General features: G+C 45.0%; 1 protein-coding gene across 2 annotated transcripts in view; it reads left to right on the forward strand.

Annotated features, from left to right (window-relative positions):
- Nucleotides 1-19,294, forward strand: part of EDAR (ectodysplasin A receptor) — a 105,337-nt gene that overhangs the window by 76,787 nt on the left and 9,256 nt on the right. The window contains exons 6-11 of one of the 2 annotated variants that reach the window (XM_037806806.1): nucleotides 10,175-10,261; nucleotides 12,087-12,215; nucleotides 12,340-12,414; nucleotides 12,741-12,813; nucleotides 16,379-16,538; nucleotides 17,744-17,804. In XM_037806806.1, the coding sequence (XP_037662734.1) occupies nucleotides 10,175-10,261; nucleotides 12,087-12,215; nucleotides 12,340-12,414; nucleotides 12,741-12,813; nucleotides 16,379-16,538; nucleotides 17,744-17,804 (585 nt within the window). The remainder of the gene's footprint in view (nucleotides 1-10,174; nucleotides 10,262-12,086; nucleotides 12,216-12,339; nucleotides 12,415-12,740; nucleotides 12,814-16,378; nucleotides 16,539-17,743; nucleotides 17,805-19,294) is intronic. The other variant, XM_037806807.1, reaches the window with a different exon arrangement.

Here is a 19,294-nt window from a genome sequence, read left to right on the forward strand (position 1 = left end):
CCCTTCCTGGGGCCACACACTGCAGAAGGAAGTGGCAGGGTCCCAGCAACACGGCAGGGGCCTGGGTGTGTCAGGTAGGTTGTCCCTGCTCTGTGGGGTTGTTTATTCAACGGGCAGCATGCGGGGTACAGTGCAGCTTGCCTGCGGCCTCCAGGCCCCTTTCCTCCTTCCCTTTCGGATGGGAGCGCTCCCAAGCAATTAAAATGACCAAAAGTTGAGGGAAAAGAAGAAAGAAGCAGGAAGCCGTGGAGTGTCTCCACGCCCTGCCAAGGGCCGAAAGCTGCTGTGCCAAGGAGCAGGCCCACCTGCTCACTGCCCGCTGGGGTGGCCTCACTCCACCTGGCAGAGCCCAGGCAAAAGGGCAGAGGCTGGAGTTCAATGTAAGGCCCCGGACTCCGGAGAAAGTTCCTGACTCACTGTCATGACTTTTCCAGAGAGGCAGGCGCCTCTGATCCTAAGAGGGGTGACACAGGGGCAGCACATGTGCCTCGCTAACAAGCCTCCCTGGGGGTGCGGGGGCAAGGCCCTCTCCAGGCATTTGGGGAGCACTGTCACCGAGTGGGGCGTCCACATATCGCTCCCTAGGCAGATGCCGCTTTCACAGGGATCACTGTTTCAGGACACTTGGGCTTGCTATTTAAAGAGCTTGCCATCACTTGGCCCTCAGCAGGCAGGTGACATTTCTCATGCCCCAACCGACACTTGGATTTCCTGTCCACCCTGAGTGACAGGCAGGCCAGTGCGAGACTTAGGGCACTTACACAATTACGCTGCAAGCCAGTTCTCAGCCTGACCTGCTCCCTCCTGAGGCCTCTGCCCTATTTTATTTGTGGAACTTTCTATATGTTACTATTTGTTTTAAAAGCTGTAAGGATTCAGAAATTTCTGGCCCTGCTCTCTGTGACTCGAGCATGTGAGGTGTTCCCCAGGATTCTCCTTGTCCTGGACCATGGCTGCTGTCTACCTGAGCAGGTCTGGAGGCTGTCACATGCCCAGGACTGTCCCACACAAGTGTGGAGACACCCTTAGAAGTGCCCATGCCACAGAGGATTGTGTCTCCCAAGAACATCCTTGTAAAGAACATGTCCAGTTATGGCAGCTGTTTCTCGAGGCAGCGTTATGGGCAGCGGGCAGGTGGCCTGGTCCCTTGAAGGCACTGCACTCTGCTGGGCCGGGTGGGGAGGACAGACACACACCGAATCCAGTATGATCGTCCTCTTCTCCTGCATGATGCTCATCATGCAGACCCACTTCACGAATTACTCCAGAAGTGGTGGGCAGGGAGACTTGTTTATTCATCACAAAACTAAAAGTCGGCACAAAGGAAGGACGTTGTCTTTTCCATGGCAGAACAGTTTTGTTTCTTGGAACAGAACAGTCCCTTAGTGATTTGACTGACAGCAAAATCAGCTTCCATTTGATCCCTGCTAAGTGACGTATGAGAGAAGCTCCACGAGTCATGGTTTTGAGGGAAGAGAATGCTCTTCCCTATTCTTGAACACTTTGGTCCCAACTATTTATTTATTTATTTTTATTTTTTATTTTTTTTTCTTTTATCTTCATTTTATTGACATATATTCACATACCACGCAGTCATACAAAACAAATCGTACATTCGATTGTTCACAGTACCATTACATAGTTGTACATTCATCACCTAAATAAATCCCTGACACCTTCATTAGCACACACGCAAAAATAACAAGAAAAATAATTAAAGTGAAAAAGAGCAATTGAAGTAAAAAAGAACACTGGGTACCTTTGTCTGTTTGTTTGTTTCCTTCCCCTATTTTTCTACTCATCCATCCATAAACTAGACAAAGTGGAGTGCGGTCCTTATGGCTTTCCCAATCCCATTGTCACCCCTGATAAGCTACATTTTTATAGCTTCGAGATTCATGGGTTCTGGGTTGTAGTTTGATAGTTTCAGGTATCCACCACCAGCTACCCCAATTCTTCAGAACCTAAAAAGGGTTGTCTAAGTTGTGCGTAAGAGTGCCCACTAGAGTGACCTCTCGGCTCCTTTTGGAATCTCTCTCCTACTGAAGCTTATTTCATTTCCTTTCACATCCCCCTTTTGGTCAAGAAGATGTTCTCTGTCCCACGATGCCAGGTCTACATACCTCCCCGGGAGTCATATTCCACGTTGCCAAGGAGATTCACTCCCCTGGGTGTCTGATCCCACGTAGTGGGGAGGGCAGTGATTTCACCTTTCAAGTTGGCTTAGCTAGAGAGACAGGGCCACATCTGAGCAACAAAGAGGCATTCGGGAGGAGGCTCTTAGGCACAATTATAGGGAGGCCTAGCCTCTCCATTACAGCAACCGTCTTCCCAAGGGTAAATCCTATGGTAGAGGGCTCAACCCATCAAACCACCAGTCCCGTATGTCTGTGGTCATATTAGCAACCATCGAGGTGGGGTAGGCCAATACCTCTGCATTCTCCACTGGCTCCTCAAGGGGGTGCTACATATTTTTTTTCCTTGTTTTTTTTTTTAACTTTTTTTTTTTAAATCAACTGTGTGAAAAAAAAATTAAAAAAAAAATACAATAAAAGAACATTTCAAAGAGACCATAACAAGGGAGTAAGAAAAAGACAACTAACCTAAGATAACTGCTTTCCTTCCAACATGTTCCTACTTTACCCCAAGAAAGTTACCTAATATAGCAACATTTCTGTGAACTTGTTCCTACTATATCCATCAGAAATTAACAGACCATAGTCATTCCTGGGCATCCCCAGAACGTTAAATAGCTTATCTTTTCCTCTTGGATTATTGTTCCCCCTTCCTTAATTGCTCTCTATTGCTAGTTCCCCTACAATCTACATTATAAACCATTTGTTTTACATTTTTTAAAGTTCACATTAGTGGTAGCATATAATATTTCTATTTTTGTGCCTGGCTTATTTCGCTCAGCATTATGTCTTCAAGGTTCATCCATGTTGTTGTATGTTTCACGACATCATTCCTTCTTACTGCCGTGTAGTATTCCATCGTGTGTATATACCACATTTTATTTATCCACTCATCTGTTGAAGGACATTTGGGTTGTTTCCATCTCTTGGCAATTGTGAATAATGCTGCTATGAACATTGGCATGCAGATATCAGTTCGTGTCACTGCTTTCTGATCTTCCGGGTATATACCGAGAAGTGCAATCGCTGGATTGAATGGTAACTCAATATCTAGTTTTCTAAGGAACTGCCAGACTGACTTCCAGAGTGGCTGAACCATTATACAGTCCCACCAACAATGAATAAGAGTTCCAATTTCTCCACATCCCCTCCAGCATTTGTAGTTTCCTGTTTGTTTAATGGCAGCCATTCTAATCGGTGTTAGATGATATCTCATTGTGGTCTTAATTTCCATCTCTCTAATAGCTGGTGAAGCTGAACATTTTTTCATGTGTTTCTTGGCCATTTGTATTTCCTCTTCAGAGAACTGTCTTTTCATATCTTTTGCCCGTTTTATAATTGGGCTGTCTGTACTATTGTTATTGAGTTGTAGGATTTCTTTATATATGCAAGATATCAGTCTTTTGTCAGATACATGGTTTCCAAAAATTTTTTCCCATTGAGTTGGCTGCCTCTTTACCTTTTTGAGAAATTCCTTTGAGGTACAGAAACTTCTAAGCTTGAGGAGTTCCCATTTATCTGTTTTTTCTTTTGTTGCTTGTGCTTTGGGTGTAAATTCTAGGAAGTGGCCGCCTAATACAAGGTCTTGAAGATGTTTTCCTACATTATCTTCTAGGAGTTTTATGGTACTTTCTTTTATATTGAGATCTTTCATCCATTTTGAGTTAATTTTTGTGTAGGGTGAGGTAGTGGTCCTCTTTCATTCTTTTGGATATGGATATCCAACTCTCCCAGCCCCATTTGTTGAAAAGACCATTATGGCTCAGTTCGGTGACTTTGGGGGCCTTATCAAAGATCAGTCGGCATAGATCTGGGGGTCTATCTCTGAATTCTCAATTCGATTCCATTGATCTATATGTCTATCTTTGTGCCAGTACCATGCTGTTTTGACAACTGTGGCTTTATAATAAGCTTCAAAGTCAGGGAGTGTAAGTCCTCCCACTTTGTTTTTCTTTTTTAGAGTGTCTTTAGCAATTCGAGGCATCTTCCCTTTCCAAATAAATTTGATAACTAGCTTTTCCAAGTCTGCAAAGTAGGTTGTTGGAATTTTGATTGGGATTGCATTGACTCTGTAGATGAGTTTGGGTAGAATTGACATCTTAATGACATTTAGCCTTCCTATCCATGAACATGGAATACTTTTCCATCTTTTAAGGTCCCCTTCTATTTCTTTTAGTAGAGTTATGTAGTTTTCTTTGTATAGGTCTTTTACATCTTTGGTTAAGTTTATTCCTAGGTACTTGATTTTTTTAGCTGCTATTGAAAAAGGTATCTTTTTCTTGAGTGTCTCTTCAGTTTGTTCATTTCTAGCATATAGAAACATTACTGACTTATGTGCATTAATCTTGTATCCCGCTACTTTGCTAAATTTATTAGCTCTAGTAGCTGTATCGTCAATTTCTCAGGGTTTTCCAGATATAAGATCGTATCTGCAAACAATGACAGTTTTACTTCTTCTTTTCCAATTTGGATGGCTTTTATTTCTTTGTCTTGCCGGATTGCCCTGGCTAGCACTTCCAGCACAATGTTGAATAACAGTGGTGACAGCGGGCATCCTGGTCTTGTTCCTGATCTTAGAAGGAAGGCTTTCAGTCTCTCACCATTCAGTACTATGATGGCTGTGGGTTTTTCATATATGCCCTTTATCATATTGAGGAAGTTTCCTTCAATTCCTACCTTTTGAAGAGTTTTTATCAAAAAGGGATGTTGGATTTTGTCAAATGCTTTTTCAGCATCTATTCAGATGATCACTTGATTTTTCCCTTTTGACTTGTTAATGTGTTGTAATACATTGATTGATTTTCTTATGTTGAACCATCCATGCATGCCTGGAATGAACCCCACTTGGTCATGGTGTATGATTTTTTTAATGTGTCTTTGGATTCTATTTGCAAGTATTTTGTTGAGGATTTTTGCATCTATATTCATTAGGGATATTGGCCAGTACTTTTCCTTTTTTGTAGCATCTTTGCCTGGATTTGGTATCAGATTGATGTTAGCTTCATAAAACGAGTTAGGTAGTGTTCCATTTTCTTCAATGTTTTGAAAGAGTTTGAGTAAGACTGGTGTCAGTTCTTTCTGGAAAGTTTGGTAGAATTCCCCTGTGAAGCCATCTGGCCCTGGGCATTTATTTGTGGGAAGCTTTTTGATGACTGATTGGATCTCTTTGCTTGTGATGGGTTGATTGAGGTCTTCTATTTCTTCTCTGGTCAGTCTAGGTTGTTCATATGTTTCCAGAAAATTGTCCATTTCCTCTACATTATCCAGTTTGTTGCCATACAGTTGTTCATAGTATCCTCTTATAATTTTTTAAATTTCTTCAGGATCTGCAGTTATGTCACCTTTTTCATTCATTATTTTGTTTATATGGGTCTTCTCTCTTTTTGATTTTGTCAGTCTAGCTAGGGGCTTGTCAATTTTGTTGATCTTCTCAAAGAACCAACTTTTGGTGATATTTATCCTCTCTATTGTTTTTTTGTTCAAAAAACAATAGAGAGGATAAATATCACCTCTCTATTTTTATTTCTGCTTTAATCCTTGTTATTTCTTTTCTTCTACTTGGTTTAGGATTGGTTTGCTGTTCATTTTCTAGCTTCTTCAGTTGATCCATTAGTTCTTTGATTTTGGCTCTTTCTTCCTTTTTAATATATGCATTTAGTGCTATAAATTTCCCCCTTAGCACTGCTTTTGCTGCATCCCATAGGTTTTGGTATGTTGTGTTCTCATTTTCATTTGTCTCTATATATTTAGCAATTTCTCTTGCTATTTCTTCTTTAACCCACTGATTGTTTAGGAGTGTGTTGTTTAACCTCCAGGTATTTCTGAATTTTCTAAGTCACTTAGGGTTATTGACTTCTAATTGTATTCCATTGTGGTCAGAGGATGTGCTTTGAATAATTTCAATCTTTTTAAATTTATTGAGCCTTGTTTTATGTCCCAGCATATGATCTATTCTGGAGAAAGTTCCGTGAGCTCTAGAAAAGTATGTGTATCCTGGTGATTTGGGATGTAATGTTCCTTACATGTCTGTTAAATCTACTTCATTTATCAGATTGTTTAGATTTTCAGTTTCCTTATTGGTCTTCTGTCTGGTTGATCTATCTATAGGAGAGAGTGATGTGTTGAAGTCTCCCACAATTATTGTGGAAACATCAATCGCTTCCTTTAGTTTTGCCAGTGTTTCTCTCATGTATTTTGTGGCACCTTGATTGGGTGCATAGACATTTATGATTGTTATTTCTTTTTGTTGAATTGCCCCTTTTATTAGTATGTAGTGGGCTTCTTTGTCTCTCAAAACATCCCTGCATTTAAAGTCTATTTTATCTGAGATTAATATCGCTACACCTGCTTTCTTTTGGCTGTAGCTGGCATGAAATATTTTTTCCATCCTTTCATTTTCAATTTCTTTGTGTCCCTGTGTCTAAGATGAGTCTCTTGTATGCAACATATTGATGGTTCATTTTTTTTGATCCATTCTGCGAATCTATATCTTTTAGTTGGGGAGTTTAATCCATTTATGTTCAACGTTACAACTGTGAAGGCATTTCTTGAATCAGCCATCTTATCGTTTGGTTTATGTTTGTCATATATATTTTTCCCCTCTCTGTATTAATATCCTTTATTATACCCATACTGAATCTCTTTAGCACTGAACCTTTCTACAAGTCTCTCTGTCCTTTCTTTGTTTCTCTGTCTGTAGGGCTCCCTTTAGTATCTCCAGTAGGGCAGGTCTCTTGTTAGCAAATTCTCTCAGCATTTGTTTGTCTGTGAAAAATTTAAGCTCTCCCTCAAATTTGAAGGAGAGCTTTGCTGGATAAAGTATTCTTGGTTGGAAATTTTTCTCGCTCAGAATTTTAAATATATCGTGCCACTGCCTTCTTGCCTCCATGGTGGCTGCTGAGTAGTCACTACTTAGTCTTATGCTGTTTCCTTTGTATGTGGCGAATTGCTTTTCTCTTGCTGCTTTCAGAACTTGCTCCTTCTCCTCCATGTTTGACAGTGTGATCAGAATATGTCTCGGAGTGGGTTTATTTGGATTTATTCTATTTGGAGTTCGCTGGGCATTTATGATTTGTGTACTTAAGTTGTTTAGAAGATTTGGGAAGTTTTCCCCAACAATTTCTTTGAATACTCTTCCTAGACCTTTACCCTTTTCTTCCCCTTCTGGAACACCAATGAGTCTTATATTCGGACGTGTTATATTATCTATCATATCCCTGAGGTCCGTTTCAATTTTTTCAATTTTTTCCCCCATTCTTTCTTTTATGCTTTCATTTTCCATTCTGTCATCTTCCAGGTCACTGATTCGTTGTTCAACTTTGTGCCAGTTTCAATGTATTATGTCCCCCAGAAAAAGCCATATTCTTTTATGAAATCTTGTGGGGCAGACATAATAGTGGGGATTAAGTTGGAATGTTTGGATTAGGTTGTTTGCATGGAGATGCACTCCACCCAACTGTAGATGATAACTGATGGGATATTTCCATGGAGGCGTGGTCACACCCATTGAGGGTGGGCCTTGATCAGTGGAGCCATATAAATGTGCTGACTCAGAGATGGAACTGAGTGTAGCTGTGGGTGATGTTTTGAAGAGGAGCAAGCTTGCTAGAGAGGAACGTCCTGGGAGAAAGCCATTTTGAAACCAGAACTTTGGAGGAGACGCCAGCCACGTGCCTCCCCAGCTAACAGAGGTTTTCCAGACGCCATTGGCCATCCTCCAGTGAAGGTACCTGATTACTGATGTGTTACCTTGGACATTTTATGGACTTAAGACTGTAACTGTGTGGCCAAATAAAACCCCTTTTTATAAAAGCCAACCCATCTGTGGTGTTTTGCATTCCGCAGTATTAGCAAACTAGAACAAACTTCCTCTAGTCTTGTACTATGAGTGTCCAGAATCTTTTTAATTTGGTCAACAGTTTCTTTAATTTCCATAAGATCATCTATTTTTTTATTTAGTCTTGCAATGTCTTCTTTATGCTCTTCTAGGGTCTTCTTGATATCCTTTGTATCCCGTACTATGGTCTCACTGTTCATCTTTAGTTCTTTCAGTAGCTGCTCTAGGTGCTGTGTCTCTTCTGATCTTTTGATTTGGGTGCTTGGGCTTGGGTTATCCATGTCGTCTGTTTTTTTCATATGCTTTATAATTTTCTGTTGTTTTTGGCCTCTTGGCATTTGCTGAACTTGATAGGGTTCTTTTAGGATTTGTAGACCAATTGAAGTCCTTATCTCTAATTTATCAGATCTACAGCTTCGTGGAGTACACTTTCTCTAACTAACCAGCAGGTGGCGTCCACGAGCCACCTGTTCTCCACAAGCCAGTTCTCCCCTGCTTTGCCTTTGTGGTGAGTGGGGGAGTGAGTCTTGTGGGGTCCAATTGGTGTACCAAGCTTGCGTGTATAGTTGGTGTTGCCCGCCCTGTATATGGGGTGTGTTTCTGGGCTGTCAGGAAGGGGGGGTGGGTCTAACAATCAAATCTCCCTGGTGATCCTGGAGTTTTAAAGCTGCTGTAATAGTCTAATCCTTCAGTTCAGTCCTGCCACAGTCTGTCTCTGCCACTGACCCACAAGTCCTTGGTATAGGCGTATGGCTCCTGAGAGTTGCGAGTGGGTCCCTCTTCCAGGCTGTGCACCACCTGGTCCTCCGTTGAGGGATGACTGTGCTATGTCACAGGTGAGTGCCGTCCCCCCAGGGCAGTTCTGGGCTGCTGGGCTGTGTAGGGAGTCTCCCAGTCTGCTGAAATAATGGCTGAATGGGGCTTTGTTAATTCACACTGCTCCACCTTCCCAACTCTGGGACAATCAGCTGAGGTTGCAGGGAAGGCTAATGTCCACGCCCAGTTTTGTGGTGTGTGCCTGTTATTTGAAGCACTTCCGTCACACTGGGTTGTCTGGGGCAGCTCTGGGCTATGGGGCTGGCGATGGGCAGGAGTGTTTCCTGTCCACCAGGATGATGGCTGTGAGCGGATACCCCCCTTTTCTTGGGAAGTTGTGGTGTTTAGTGAATTTTCTCAGCCACTGGATTATTGCCTTTTGTCTCAGAGCTCTCTTAGTTCTGCTCTTGTCTTGACCTGCCCAAATTGCAAGTCTTTGAGGCTTTCTGTATTGGGAGATTTCGCTGATCTCAGCAGTTCGACGTGTTCATGAGTGTTGTATGAAGTATGCCCAAAGTCAGATTGCTCTGCAGTGTCCAGTCCACGCAGTTCCTGGCTTTCTACCTACTTTCCTGGAGGAGTAACTAAAACATACAGCTCACCAGTCCGCCATCTTGCCCTGCCTGGTCCCAACTATTTTTTAAAGAGATCTTAGGAAAAAGCCCAGAGTAAAGTACAGCACAATGACAACCTCAGGCAGTGAGACTACAGGTGATTGTTTTACTTCTTCCTCAAATTCTGATCTTTTCTAAATTTTTAATAACGAACATATACTTTTATAATTAGAACAAAAGTGTTAAAATACTACCCTGCTATATATAATTGAGAGAATTAGTCTCCTTACCTCCTCCTAATAGTACTTTAAAATATATATACTTTTCCTCATTTTTGTAGATCGCAAATACTTTATCTCAATTCATAGGAAGACTGAGATGGAGAGGCTTGCAAACCCCACCAAAGCCTGCTGTTTAGTTTTAGCAGAGTTATTACAAGTCTTCTTTTCTTACATTTTATTGTGACAACATATATACAACATAACATTTCCTGTTTTAAGCTCTTTAAGGTACACAATTCAGTGGTGTTAATTAGATCCACAATGTTGTGCTTCTGTCATCACCATCCATTACCCAAACTTTCCCATCACCCCAATATGTGTGTCTTTTTATCTGAAGAGCAATAACCTTTGAAAAGTCAGAATACTCTTTAGGGATTAGCTACCCTAAGAAATAAAATATTTCCCCTCCCTGACACCCATTCTCTCCAGCTGATCTCATAATCTAGAATTCCAGATCCAGTAGCTCTCCTGCGGCTGATTCCTTTGCTTTGAAGGTGGCGGTGCTTCTTCAGGCCACGGTGGGTAACAGAGGGTCCCTTTATCTCCTCGCAGGTGTGGGAGCCACCTCGGGACTTTCTGCCGCCTTCCCCAGCACGTCTGGCAGCAGCACCCTGTCTCCTTTCCAGCACGCCCATAAAGGTAAGGAGGGTGCGCGGGGTGGTCTGTGGGGTTTAACTGCCTCGGGAAGAAGGGGCGGCTGGGTGAAAGTTAAGAGAAAGGGAGGAAACAATTCTTCACAATGATTTTGAAGCTCATCCCCACCTAAAATCATTGCTCGATGTGATTTAATCCCACAAGCTGTCCCCAGTTGCTGGAAGTTAACTGTCTCAGCAAGAAGTGGATCCCTCCGGTGGTGTCCTCAGGCCACTTGAATGTGTTCATAATAGAAGTGCATCCTGGGTGGCAGGGACACCGGGCAGCTGAGAGGGGCTCAGACAGTGACATGACTGCATGAAGGGCCAGTGGCCACCCACCGCTGACCAGGGCAGAGCGGGCCCTGCAGCGGGCGGAGGAGATGCTTCCTGGGCTTTGGGTTGGCAGAAAATCAGCAGCAGTTTTATTGCTGGTTTTCACATGGACCTGCTGACCTTCACCCTTTCATATCCATTTTCAGTAACTACGTTTCATTTTCCTTAATCCTTTAGGGAGATTCATGTTTTTTCTCAGAGCAAGATCTTGCACTAGATCCCTCTTTCCCCCTCAGACTGTTGTAATTGCACCCCTTTATGTCAACGTCTGGAAGGCCTGTGGTTAGCGAGCCTTGGAGCACTTCTGAAGTGCACTTAGCACAGTGACCTGCCATCTGCCTGCCAAGCCTGACCCTCCTCTGTATCACGTAGAACAGGAGGCAGGACAACTTTGCCAGGATAAATGCATCTCATTTCCACCAGGACCCAGGGGAAGTAACATTCAATGCAGAGAATATTAAAACGTCTACATCATCTACACCTGGCATCCAAAACATGTTCCAGATAATCCCCAAATGATGCCCCAAGGCCTGTTTTCCTGGCAGAACCACCCCATGGAGGGTGGCAGCTGTGCCCAATTTGGTTATCAGTTCTGTGCTCTGGCTGAGATGATTCCGGGGACACTTTAAATTCATTCTCATTCCCTTTCCTATTTGGATGATGGGTAACCTGGATCCTGCTTCAGGAGAACCAGAATCTGGATTAGTTATTTCATAGCATTTGACCAGGCTTTGACATGTTTTATGCATCAAAGGCAGAACCAACCAGGAAGATGTGCTTAGTCCCCCAGGAGAAGGGGCTGCCATGTAGGGCCGATGACCAGAATCTGACAAAACAGGCAGAATAGGTGCATCTGTCTGTATACCATCATCACCCTGGGTTTGTTATTCCTCTGTTGAAATTGCATGAGACATAAGATGAAGCCAAACCAAGAACAAAGCCTGTAGCCCTAGGAGTTCACTTATGCATCCTGACTTTCAACTGGAAATGGCCAGGCTTGAACTGAACTGTCTTCAGGACACATTTTTCATTGGCCTCTCTTCCTCTCCACATCCTGCCTTGTCTGCCACCCCACCCCTCCCTGATCCCAAAGTAGTAGAGCCAAGAGCAAGCAACCCTGAGTGCACAACCTAACTGAACCTGAATCATAGCGTTCCTGGAGAAATCTATCATACTATAAGCCGTGTTCAAGACAAACAAGTGGAGGCTAATGGGCAGTCCTGATCTAGTGACCAAAGCAAATCTTGAAACACAGCAGATTGTTAGTAACTTTTAACGTTAAAGTTTAACAAGATTTGGGGGCTTGGTTCTCAGACCAGGTTAGCATTTCCAATTCCATAGGTCCCCTGGAAGCATCCTGAGATGGCAGAACCCTTGCTTGTAGGGGACTGTGGTCTTCAAGGAGAGGGGGCATTGACTAATGGGGCTGAAGGGATACCCCTTGCCTGAAGAGGCTCTTGAGCCCTAGGTCACTGTCTTGTCTCCCCTGACTCCAGCAGACCTCTCGAGCCAAGGACACCTGGCCACAGCCCTCATCATCGCCATGTCCACCATCTTCATCATGGCCATCGCCATTGTCCTCATCATCATGTTCTACATCATGAAGACGAGGCCTTCTGCCCAAGGTGACCACCCCACCTCCTACTCTCCAAAGCCCACACCATGCCCCTCTCCCTTGTAAAGCTCCAACCACTTCCTCTGCCCAGGCAATGAGCATGGTTACTCACACTCCCCTCTTTCTCCAACCAGCCTGCTGTTCCAGCCACTCAGTGAAGAGCGTGGAGGCCCAAGTGAGCAAGGAAGAGGAGAAGAAAGAAGTTCAAGGTCTGCAAACTCAGCCTTGTGCATTTGTTTCCACAAGAGATTTCTGAGGTGGAGATTATATGCTCCTCTCCTCACTTGCCCCGGAGTCTGGGCTCCTAATTGCTTAAGCGCTCATGGCATTTAGTACAGAGGCCACAGGAAGAGGTGTCTGTAGCAACCACATTTCTATTAATCCTTCCTGTGTAATTAAAAGAGGGGAGACATTTAGGGGATTTAATCATCAGGCAGTTCTGGGAAAGAAGAAATGAGCAAGGGGAAGGACAAACTCAGAGACACAGAGTTAATTTTAACTCATGTCCTTCCCAAATTTTCCCATTTACCTACAGACAATGTGGTGATTTACTCTGAGAAGGATGAATTCGAGAAACTGACAGCAACTCCAGCAAAGACTACCAAGAGGTAAGGCCAAGCCAGCAGCAGGCACATGCAGCCAGGTCCATCAGCCCTAACCCCAGGCTGACAGGTGAGGAGGGGGTCCTAGGGGAGCCCTGGGCTTGAAGGGGAGGCAAGTGAGCCAGCTCTTTGGAGCAGTAAAGTGAGTAGGGCTGCACTAGAGGTCGGAGGGCTGCCCCCCACCCCCCAACAGCTGATTCAGCTGGGCTGGGCAGAGGCAATCCTGGTCCGTGCTGGTTTGCAGCCTCATCCAGGGACCAGCAGGCACCAGGTGGTGTTAGGAGCAGGTGGTTAGCATCTGGCCCCAGGTCAAGGCTCATCCTCTGGGGCATGTACCCTCAGCCCTTCCTCTGTAACATCCTTCTGTGTGCAGATCCCAAAACCCTCCACGTGCCACGTTCTTCTCTGAAGAGCATAAAGCCAAGGGCTCGGGCAGCCGAGGCTAATATTGGTGCTACTGTGGTGGCGGCTGCAACTGTTCCTGCTAATACTGCTAGTGCCAGTGCCAGTGCAGATACCACTGTGATAATGGTAGCCACAGTGACAATAAGGCTAACAGACGTTAGGTGCTTACTACGTGTCAGACAATGCTATGTGTTCTAGTTTGCTAATGCTGTGGAATGCAAAACACCAGAGATGGATTGGCTTTTATAAAAAGGGGGTTTATTTGGCTACACAGTTACAGTCTTAAGGCCATAAAGTGTCCAAGGTAACACATCAGCAATTGGGTACCTTCACTGGAGGATGGCCAATGGCGTCCGGAAAATCTCTGTTGGCTGGGAAGGCACGTGGCTGGTGTCTGCTCCAAAGTTCTGGTTTCAAAATGGCTTTCTCCCAGGATGTTCCTCTCTAGCAGGCTTGTTCCTCTTCAAAACGTCACTCACAGCTGCACTGAGTTGTTTCAGTTTGTCAGCTCATTTATATGGCTCCAGTGATTGAATTTAGACCCACCCTGAATGGGTGGGGTAATAACTCCATGGAAATTATCCAATCAGAGTCATCACCCACAGTTGGGTGGGGCGCATCTCCATGGAAGCACTCAAAGAATTCCAATCTAATTAACACTGATAACGTCTGCCCACACAAGATTACATCAAAGATAATGGCGTTTGGGGGACATAATACATTCAAACTGGCACACTATGTCTGTAAACAAATTGTCTTACTACAGCCCTATGAGCAAGGTGCTATTGTTAGCCCCGTTTATAGATGAGAAAACAGAGGTTTGAAAGTTATGTAACTTGCTGAAGGTCACACAACTGTAAGTGGAAGAGCTGGGGTCCAAATCCTGCCGCACCCAGGCTCCTGACAAACTAACCACTCACTCAGTATAATAAAGCCTCTTAAGGAAGAGCTTCAGCATAGAATTTTTTTTGCCACATCTGCCTGAAATCACACCCCAAATAGCCCCTGCTTTAAAAGTCTAGGGTGGAGGGAAACAAACTTTTTATTCTTGGAGGTTCATGTGGACTTTATCCTGCTTAGGTTTCAACATCCCACCCCATGGTACTGGTTCCAAGCTAAGTGTGCTCAGCCCTCCCTGCCAGGCCTCCGCTCCCATGGCCAGTCCAGGCTGCGCTGGAGGACATCACCCCGAAACCACTCACTTCACAGTTGGGGACACCGAGGCCACAGGAGGTTAAATGACATGCCCAAGGACAGGGAACCGGGTCCAGGAAGAGCAGAGATGAAAACCTTCCTCCCCTGACCTCTGACCCCATGAACTTTCCATTACACTGTGCATAAACTCTTGCAAAACCTTTCACATTTGGGAATCACGATGAATCCAGACATTTGTGAAGAGCTTTGACGTTTATGAAGTGGTGTTTTTAAAACACTTCCAAACTCATTGTCTCATCTGGAAAACTCCAGCATCTCTCAATAGTCCTGACACAAGGGCAGGAAGCAAACTTTAAAAATGAAAGAAAAGCAGATTGTGTATGTTAAATTAGCCAGTCCCTTAGAGAGAGAATATTTCCTGTGAGGGCCTATAAAAGGGCATTCCATCAGTTTCCCAAACCTCCAGGCAGCTCTGTGTTCCTCTGGCAAGCATGTTCCTGGTCGGAGCTGCTGCTCCCGGACTGAGTGCCAGCTTCCGGCACCGTGATGCACGGGATGTGGCTCCAACCACTGCCTCTTTGGAAATGGAATCGGTCCTCCAACCTCCAGTCCACCATAATCCCATTTTATTTTAGCCTCTTTCCTTCTGTTCTTTTGACTTCTCCTATTCTCAAAAGTAGAAGGAAAAAAAGGAGTAAAAAAAGCAGGAGATGTGTTCTTTACCTAATGACTGAGGAAAAATTGGGGGAAAATACTTTTTTCATACATAGCACTAAATAGAAGTTAAAACTCAAAAATTGCATGTTAGAAAAACAGCAAGATGTTGAGATTTCATCCCTAACACCTGTTCTCAGATCTTTGGAGAAAGAATCTGGAAATAGGAGATGGCTCAACTGTTTGCAGTATGACTTCCTTTTTCCATGTTTGCCTTCTTGGACATGCAGCCAGTCAGTGGGCAAGCGGGCACCCCATGAGGCCCTGAAATCAAATGAGGAAGTGGGTTTTGCCAATGGGGCATCATCCAGTGTTTTTATTTTCTTTTTATCATCCTGTGTCTAGGGTTGTATCTGAGTATGGGCTTTATTACCATAACCCAGAAACTAGCAAATATTACCCATTTTAAAAAAATCTCTTCAGCCAAGCAACAGGAAGCGAGCAGGATACTTGTAAAAGAAAATTGTTTTTAATATATTTTGAATGGTTTTAATGAGCTGCAGAAAAACCTTTCCTTACCATTTTCTTTGAGAATTTAAGGTCTGACCCACGTGTGCTTAAGGCTGGACACCCTGTCCTGCCGAGTGGGAACCACGGCAGCCAGCACTGGCACCCGATAAGCCCAGTGTCTCCCGTCCTGCCGTTCTGCTCAATTCCCTCAGGCACTGGACCTGGGCTCTCTACGGACCCCCCATCCCCGTGATGCTCACATTTCAGCCAGGTCAGCCCCCTCCCAGCCAGAGAGAAAGCTCTGAACATTCTGGCTCCTCATGTCCGTTCGGTTTTGTTTTCAGTTATTTTAGGAAGTTGTGTGGATTCGGTGCCATCCACATTAACTGCCTTGCTTAACGTGAAGACACAAGGTTGAATATGGTGCTTATTTGCATTAAATATAGAGATCCACAGCGTATCCAATAAACATTTGCTGAGCATTTGCCATGTGTCAGATGGTGTGGGGGGATGGAAAGATGACAAGATGCTAGTCCCACTCTCACTGGCGTCCCCAAGCTGTCGTGAGGAACCACTCACTCCTTGGAGCGCCCACTGCAACCTTTGTTAAGTCCTTTCTCTAGAGAGCACATATCTGACACCCTGCGGGGTAGTCACTTGTTTGGAAAAGAGGAGGATGTGCCTTTCTCGTGTTGTATCCCGAGCGCCTAGTGCCCACGAGGTGCTCGTAAGAGTCTGATGAACAAGCGGTTGCCTCAAACTCACCCCTTGCGATAAGGTTGTCGCTGGGGGAACTTTCAGGGCTGTGCCTTCCCAGACACCACTGACGTCCCCCTTGTTTCTCCAGCGAGAACGATGCATCCTCTGAGAACGAGCAGCTGTTGAGCCGGAGCATGGACAGTGATGAAGAGCCTGCCGTTGACAAGCAAGGGTCCCCAGAGCTGTGCCTGTTATCATTAGTTCACCTGACGAGAGAGAAGTCTTCCCCTAACAACAAATCAACCGGGGTGAGGCTCTGGCACACGCACACCATTCTACACTCACAGTTTACTGAGACAGCAAAATAATGCACTGCATCTGCCATGGACAGTTGCCTGATTAATGGCCAAAAGACACAGCAGTTCTTATTTAATAAGCTCTTTGGTGAGACAAGATGTTTCTCACATAAGTCCAAGACATGAAACCTGCATAGAGTGACAGGTTTAAGACAAGATTTTTTAAAAATAGGTAAACTTTTCTTTTTCCTATTCTATAGCTTTATTGAAGAAGAAAACTAAAATCACTTGGAACACCACAGAACAGAAAGAACTTTTATAAACATACTGGTGCATATCCAACCGATTTTCTACACACACATATAAATTTCTGATAAAAAAATCAAATATAAAAATAGGATCACATATAAAAATCATCCACACTGTATTACTACCTAAAGTAGGCTGCCTTGAAATGTGTTGTGGCATGAGTGCTGTGAACAGAACCCCTTCCTGGGTGAGAATCGAAGGTTTGGTTCTAACTCTCTAGCTCTGTTCCCCTGGCAGCCTGTTCAGAAGCTGTCATTCCAACCATGTTGCTCAGCAACCTTCCTTGTGGTGAAATGACTCCTGACTGTAGATAAGCTCATCCCCTGATGGGCTTCCCCGAGAACAGTCACTTCTGGAGCCGGAGCCACCACCTGCAGGGGCCCTGGAGGCCTGTGCAGTTGTTACAAGAGATACCAGCTCCTGTGGGCACGGGGCTTCCCAGCCAGGGCCACCCCTGCACCTGTCCACTCTGGACTTCGTTCCCTCATGCCGAACTGTACCTCCTGGGGAGAAGGGGGCTCCTGCACAGCTCTGCAGGTGACCCCCTAAACTGCAGCTGGGACCGCACACTGCCCTGCTGACTGCCCCGGGCTCCCGGCACGCGTCCTTCTAAACAGACTGATGCCAAGTGTGGCCTCTGGGTGTCTTGTGAGTCTGAGTATCCAATTGAGCTTAAGAAAAATCCCCTGCTGGGCACTGTGGGTGCTTTAACTGGAGAAAGAAAAGACTTTCTCCCTGTGATTCATGGGTGAGGTTTCCACACCAGGACTTGGTAGGTGTCTACTCAACTTTTGTTAGGCATCAGGGAAAAGGATCTGTTTGCCAATACTGAGATGGACCTATTCAGTTTTTTGTTACCATTTTTTCACTTTCTGGAGATTAACATTCTTTTAACTTTTTTTTCATAGATTCAAAGTCGAAGGAAAAAGATACTGGATGTGTATGCCAATGTGTGTGGTGTGGTAGAAGGTAAGCAGGAAAGAACTGCTTGGGCAGACACTTACACTGTGCTGTTACCCAGTTTTAATTTGTGGGAAGGGACATTCAAAGGGGCCTTCTCCTGACTACCCCAGTGGGAAGGAGGGTGGGCAGGAGGCTCCCATGAGGGGAAGTGGACAGAGTCGCCCCACTGATTCCTCACGCTCATCAGCAGTGGCTGGCAAACCAGCTTCACATGGGAAGAAAACTGAATTTCGCTCCAAGTGGTTTTGGCACATTTCCCCAGTATTTCCCTTTCCCCTTTCCCTCAGGGGACAGAGGCCACAGTGCAGCCCAAGGTAGGACCTGAGGGAGGTGACACGTGGAGGCAGATGGCCCAGATGCAGTAGAGCTCGTGAGACACGATGAGTGGGTGAGCCCCTGGGGCCCCCCAATGCCGGCTCTACGTTGGCATCATCATCTTTGAAGATATGTGTTGATCAGCACTTTATCAAATGCAGAACCACCCTGCCTCCTTCCCTCAGGCAGTTTATAATGTCTAATGGCCTCGTAGGACTTCTTGTCCCCCCAAAGGTGCCATTCTGAGCACACAAAGTTCAGCTTTGTTCCATGATAACTACAGCTCGGGAAGAAGCAGTCAGGAAGCCATAGGACTAGAAGTCAACATTTCCATCTGAAATCATAATTCACACTCCCAATTTCTTCAAAACGCCATCTCTAAACTACCTTGTTATTCATCTAGCAGATAAAAACCCTTCAGGGAGCATTTGCCCACAGTGTTTGGGCTTCTGCCTTCTCCAGGAGGCAACCTGCCAAAGGCAACCTCCTCTCAGGGTCTTGCTTTCATTTGGAAAATGCCTTCCATCCCTTTGCACATGGCTCCAATCGCAGCACCTTTATTTTCTCATCTTCATCTCTGCTCAGGGACACATTTAACGTTTATTGAAACAAAACAAAACAAAAACCCACTGCAAAGCAGATGAAACCGTCCCTGGGATTCAGAAGTTACATGCGGAGCTAGCCGCTGGCCTGGGTGGGGGTACAGCATCAGGCAGGGGTACAGGGAGGCCCAGCAAGGATCCCCAGGCTCAAGGGGGTGAGCAGAACATCCGAGGGTGGGTGAGGATAGGGCTGGACTCGGGCCCCATCTGCTCCCGGGGGGCAGGGGGTGGTTCCTCAGTGCTCTAAGTGCTGTCAGAGTAGTCAGTGCTCCTTCAGCACCACCCTGACCCCGTGAGCCGGGAGCCTCCTGTGGTCACAGATCTTCTCAGGGGGGTTGCAGCAAGAACTGAAAGTAAACTCCCCTTTCTGAAAAATAATCACATGATTTTTTTTTAATGCTTGATTAAATTAAAAATGAATGACTTGTGTCATGACAAAGTAAAGTCTCCTTGTTGTAGAACTGGGAGAAAAACAAGGGGCCAAAGACCAGTGCTGATCAGAACCCAGCCTCCCTTGAAGTGCTGGGAGCGTGCTGTCTTGGCTTCAACATGTCATCCCAGAAGGTTTCCCATTTGAAA

Source organism: Choloepus didactylus, chromosome 17 (assembly GCF_015220235.1).
Source record: "Choloepus didactylus isolate mChoDid1 chromosome 17, mChoDid1.pri, whole genome shotgun sequence".
NCBI classification, from domain to species: Eukaryota; Metazoa; Chordata; class Mammalia; order Pilosa; family Megalonychidae; genus Choloepus; species Choloepus didactylus.